General features: G+C 37.1%; 1 protein-coding gene across 1 annotated transcript; it reads left to right on the forward strand.

Moving 5' to 3' along the window:
- The first annotated feature begins 1,085 nt into the window (after nucleotides 1–1,085).
- LOC139115037 (BMP-binding endothelial regulator protein-like) lies at nucleotides 1,086–6,000 on the forward strand. The gene is made up of 6 exons (XM_070676944.1): nucleotides 1,086–1,276; nucleotides 1,782–1,818; nucleotides 3,006–3,613; nucleotides 4,251–4,495; nucleotides 5,095–5,387; nucleotides 5,744–6,000. The coding sequence occupies exons 3-6, from the start codon at nucleotides 3,601–3,603 to the stop codon at nucleotides 5,751–5,753; spliced, it is 561 nt and encodes a 186-aa protein (XP_070533045.1). The 5' UTR covers nucleotides 1,086–1,276; nucleotides 1,782–1,818; nucleotides 3,006–3,600; the 3' UTR covers nucleotides 5,754–6,000.

The following is a 6,000-nucleotide window of genomic DNA, read 5'->3' on the forward strand; positions in this document are numbered from 1 at the left end:
AATTCTAAATAGTCGATAGCCTATTCCATTTGTTTGCTCAAAGTCATCGATTTAGTTTCATTTTGATGCATGCAATATTCAAGACTATATTGGATTACCATCTTGTCCGCATCATGCTCGGCAGAGAAAATGCATTACTGATGAGACAAAGTGAGCAAAGTCAGTACAATATGCTGGAACTGAAAATAAGCAATAACATGGGCCATAATGTTTTATTTTGAGTGAAGTCTGCACCAACCATCAACTTGGCACGTCAATCTTAATCCGTTTTTCTAATACTCAATGACGGATCATGTCGTAAATGGAATTCGAATTATTTTTGAATCCATTTACGTTCGGAGTTGTCGACGATACCTGAAGGGTATTGATGCAATCAGTTACTGTAATAAAAACCAACAAGGCATTCTAGTCGAAAGGTTTTCAAGTTACGTTCATGAATCAGGCATTGCTCATGTGCGATAAAATCACATTTCTCACAAAAAAAGGAGGGTTGAAAGACAATGGCACTCTAATGTCCTCATAATACCAGTCTTTAATTTATTTGCGCGATAAATGTTATTTCGTATTTCGGAGGATCGGTTCGGGAGTTGGAATGTGGCTTAAGTTGTGTCGGTTCCTTCTGGTACGCAACGTTTTAGAAAACAAACGAACAAACTAACCAAGAGTTCTTACACAGAAAAGTGAACAGCACACTTTCATCAGCTGTTCTTGATAGCTTCAAACAAAGCAAATAACTTTCACCAATGATTCAAGTTTCAGCTGTCTAAATGCTACATAACCTGCCATGTACGAGCAATTCCCTTTACGTATATACTAAATATCTCAACATCGAACTAGGGGGTACTTGATCAGCCTCAGGAGAAAATGTTTATCTTTGTGTGTACCATATTAAGACTTCGGTTGAAAAATATTATGGTGACACAAATCCGATCACTGATGTACGCATTTTTTGGTTTGGTTGTTTGCTTGTTCAGCTGTGCTTGGGTTTTAAATTGAACCGAAAAGTGAAGTATTCTACACCAATTATGCCACTAGGAGCTGTCGCAAACTTAATATATTCTAAATCCTTCCACCATACTGAATGCAACGCAACCCTAGATCATGATCAGTCTGTGAACAGGTACGGAGACTTAAGAAAGAGAGTACACGGAAGTACGACAAAGTCCCATTTATTGAAGTTATCGAGTGCTGTGTTCAGAAGACGATGAGTATGTCGCCTAGAATAACCATTCTAGTCAGTCTTCTGGTGGCCTTGGCCTATGTGAGTTACAGTCAAGTAAGTTATATCTTTTCCCATTTAAGATGGTAAGATTTTATCTGGATGAATGTAGTGCTCTGAAAGATTTGTGAATTTTGCAGATTTATTTATTTCATGGAGGCAACCCTTATCACAGCCAGTGTTGCAAGTCCTGCCGATAAGTTGCCAACCCTAACGAATTCGTAATTTGTCAGATTTGTGAAACAAAATGTCACTCATATACGTCCCTCAAAATGTTGCACCAAAGATGGATAGGAAATAAGACCACAGCAGATTTCGCATCGCCATTTACAGTTGTAAAATTCTAGACATAATGGATTGCTTCGTTAAACACTCAAACCTGTCAACTACATCTCAACCTCAAAGAATGATGGTTCTATAACACAGCTAAGTTGTTCCTAATATAGTCGTGACCCAACTGCGTTGCTTAAAGTGCTATGCATGTGTGCACAGCAGTGTGGTACATGCAGTTAACATTCCACATGAAATGTTGAAAATAAGTTGGTCCTGATTACTTTTTCAGGGGTATAATTTGGGTGAGTCTTCCTTGAGAAAAAGAGGTAAGTTCGATATTCCATTTTGAACGCATCCCACGTGAGAAGAACAGATTGTACGTGGAAACCCGAGTGTAGTATCTGATGAACTATCTACAACAAATTCATTTCATCGTATCGCTGTACCTCATCAATATATAAGTAAATACTATGCAGGGAAATTTATTTATTTAGTTAGTTATTTTCTTGAGGTCGTTGCTGTTGTTTCTCTCGAAAAATGAATTCCAATACGTATCAATGTTTGGCTATTGTTACTTTACTCAAGTAATAAGCTTATCTTCACCGGCGAGTAACCAGACTTTCGAATTAATACCAGAAATTGAAATTTAATTATTTTCAATACTTACAAGAAAATATGAATAGTTGTTAGCAAATACTTTTAATGAATAGTTGTTAGCAAACACTTCTAATAATATTTAAATGGCAAAGATAATATATTTGAAAAAAATTGATAAATTAACGTGTAGTATAAGAAAGAAGAGTTTTGCAGCGACTGAGGCAAAAGCAATACGCCAATTCTTGTATAATGATAGACGAACGAGTGTCTGTGTGATTTGCTTTATGGGAAATGTTTTTTCCTTCTTTAATTTTTTGTAACCCATGTGAAACACAATAATACAGATATAAATAGGGAAAAATAGCTCGCTGGGTTGGTTACAAATGACAGGGAAAGTTCTTTGGAAGAATGAACGAGTTAGTTGAAGAGAACAGTTTCAAATGAAAAAGAACGATATCGAAATTCGAACTTTATCAATTTGATCATAAAATCGTTAATTCAGAAATCTGTACAACACTGTCAATGTTAAGTACATCTCCGTGTGTAAATTTTCACCAAAGTAGGCTTTCATGGGGAGCTAAAGGAGAGAGAGAGAGAGAGAGAGAGAGAGAGAGAGAGAGAGAGAGAGAGAGGAGAGAGAGAGAGAGAGAGAGAGAGAGAGAGAGAGAGAGAGACTCACTTTGGAGAGTTTCTACTCAATAATTACATATTTACTTTATTTAGTGCCTACTGGAGAAACCCAGCACTTGCAAAACGTAAAAATATTGATACGGTTAGAAATGCCAGTAACATAAAACCTAAAGTTTCGAACACGTCATTAGTGAAATTAAATTTTATACAACTTATGGCTACTCTTGTAAATTTACCATATCAAAATATCTTAGACAATATGATCTTGCCTGCTTTTGCTTTCCAGATGATACGGAAGGAAATACATTTGATTTCCAGACACCACAGAACAACGTTACCCTCAATCGAAGTCTGCCTGATTTGCAAGCATTTACTGTGTGTGTATGGGTGAAAAGCAGTGATACAACTAGAACCACTACTGTGTTCTCTTACGCCACCACTACGTCATCATTCAATGAACTAACGTTTCACAACCAACCCAATCTCTACGTATACTTAAAAGGCGGCTCCAGAACAACGAGGTTGGAATGGCGAGATGGTACGTGGCATCATATCTGCGCAACATGGTCTTCAGATGACGGAGTACTCAGGGCTTATGACAACGGTCAGAACGTTGTAGAGAGAGAGGATTTCAGACGGGAAACACCATCGACGGTGGTGGCATTCTAATTCTTGGACAGGACCAAGACGAATTCGGATCCGAGTTTGAGGAAGAACAAGCATTTATTGGTGAATTGACAGAATTGCAAATCTGGTCAAGAGTTCTCAGTGCCAGCGAAGTGAATAAGGTGTATAAGGAATGCAGCATTAATGGTGACGTATTTGCCTGGGACATCTCTGCTTTCACTGTGGAAGGAGATGCCACCAAGATCACTAGTGACATGGATGTATGTCGTAAGTTGTCATTTAATATAATCGATGTATAAATTTAAGTGTTGTATTAAGCCCCGTTTATTCGATTTAATTCCACCCCAGCATATGATGAAGGGGGAAATCACATGTCTTCAAAGCTAAAACTGTATATTTTAAAAACTTGATTTTATCTTGATACCACGCTTCGATTTTGTTGAGTGACTGTGGTTTTATCAAGGCATATAAAATCATGAGTTACAGTTTGTAAAGTGTGTCTTACTAAAAGTTGGTATTTGAAATGGCCGGCGTCATTTCAAAACAGTAAGTCTTACCTTTATAAGTTGTTTATAAGTTTTTTCATCAAGAAGTAGCAAAGTATTGACTTCGGGATATCATTAACTTCTATTTTATACAGTATGAAAACGAGTGAATGAATAGTTAATAATTATTCATGTCATATTTTGGATTTCATTTAAGTTGTAGCACTTATCCTTAAACTGTTACATTTATTACATTCCACCTTCGTACTCTTCTTCCTCGACATTCTAAATTAACATTTTACTTTCTTTTAACTGCAGTAATCGTTTCTGTTACCTGATTTGAAATGAACCATTTTTAACCACCAGTAACATGTCGGCGAAAGTTCTCTAATTTCGGTATTTTTCTGTATTTTTGCCAGGTTTGAATGCAAGTGGTAAGAGAGATCCGCATCTGAGCACATTTAGTGGTAAGAAATATAGCTTCCAGGGGTATTGTAGTTATACACTCGTTAGGGACTGCTCGAGAAATACTCCCTATTTTGACATATCTGCTGATTTTCGTGGTCGTTTCCAACCAACGCAACCTCCAACAAGAATGGTGTCTGTCACAGTCAGAATCGATGAGGGAGATGCCTACACCTTTCTCGAAGACCATACTATTCTTGTAAGTTGTTTTGCTCATACCTTAAGTTCTAGCTAGTGATTGTACGATGTATGGAACTTAAGTAATAGATATAATGACTTTATACCTGAAGTAACTTATTTTACACACACACACACACACACACACACACACACACACACACACACGCACACACAGACACAGACACACATCCTATATGTGTATTTAGCTCTACTCTAGTATTGAGCACTCTACTCCAGCTGATCTTCAACTAAACAAGTGTATATAGATAGATAGATAGATAGATAGATAGATAGATAGATAGATAGATAGATTAGATAGATAGATTGACAGAGGTAGATAGAGATAGATTGATAGATAGAGATATATTTATTTACAATTCTGTTGTAATGATTGCGATAAGCTATTTTGAAGCCAAAAACTAAATCAGTGGAAACTAATAAGTCATAATAATATACATGATATTTGCATTTATGTAGGGTGGGAATCCGACCCCTTCACAGGGTTTGTAATCGATAACGAGATATTTGCCATCACGCTAAATATCGCCGCTGTTCGACCCTACAATATTTACATCTGATAATTTGCAGCTCATAACGCACTATTTCTTTGTTATATAGGTAAATGACCGACCAGTTCCTGAAAAATTACTGCTTATTGGGGAAGATAATGGTTACATTCAACATGTCGATGGCACCGTGGAAATGCACCTCAAAAAAGATGACGTGTTTCTGAAATGGAATGGCAAGAATCATGAGGCCTCTGTATCGATTGGCAACAAAGACTTAGCCGGCAAACTGTGTGGAATGTTTGGTGATGGAAGCAAGGTCAAAGGTCATGACTTATTGAAGTCAGACGGTACAAAGACCTTTAACACTACGGAGTTTGCGGAGAGCTGGGTCATCAAAGGAAGGTTTGTGTCGATATTCATTTTGTCCTACAGCTTCGTTACGTCATTAATGACGCACTTGAGGCCATAGCAGCCAGCAAATCTATTTGCTTTACTTACAGAGGTTTTAGTTACAAAAACAAGAATTTTCGACTTCGCATATCAATGTCCAATCCTAAAATTGTTACACTAATTAGAGAGCGTTAGTTCGTCTGTGTTTGCATAAGTTTAAGTAATGAATACCCTGAATGCTAACATATCGGACATGCAGTGTATAGCCTTCCAAGGAAAGCCCATGCCTCTTGTAAACGCATTTACCTCTCCAAGCGACAGTTATGTTTCCTGTTTTTATTATGATCATTGTATTTTTTATATTTCAGCTGCCCTTAAAACGTCGACATGGCTGTTTTAGAAATGACATTTCGACAAGCGGCCAGTAACTGATCGTCCTGAAAATTCTACTGTAACGTTTATTGAGTATATAATATCTGAGATTAGTTGTCGGCTAGTCAAAGCGAATCCTGTTTTAAATCTTCTATTTACCTAGATTACATATTGGAAATTTGGCGTTGTCATTTGGCAACGACTACATATTCGGGGTTTTTGGAATTATCCGATAATAAAGGCATGAAATAGC

Source organism: Ptychodera flava, chromosome 16, assembly GCF_041260155.1.
Source record: "Ptychodera flava strain L36383 chromosome 16, AS_Pfla_20210202, whole genome shotgun sequence".
NCBI classification, from domain to species: domain Eukaryota; kingdom Metazoa; phylum Hemichordata; class Enteropneusta; family Ptychoderidae; genus Ptychodera; species Ptychodera flava.

Coding starts and splice junctions, on each gene's coding strand:
- LOC139115037 (XM_070676944.1), top strand. Junction 4,496..5,094: donor TCGAAGACCATACTATTCTT/GTAAGTTGTTTT, acceptor TTTGTTATATAG/GTAAATGACCGACCAGTTCC.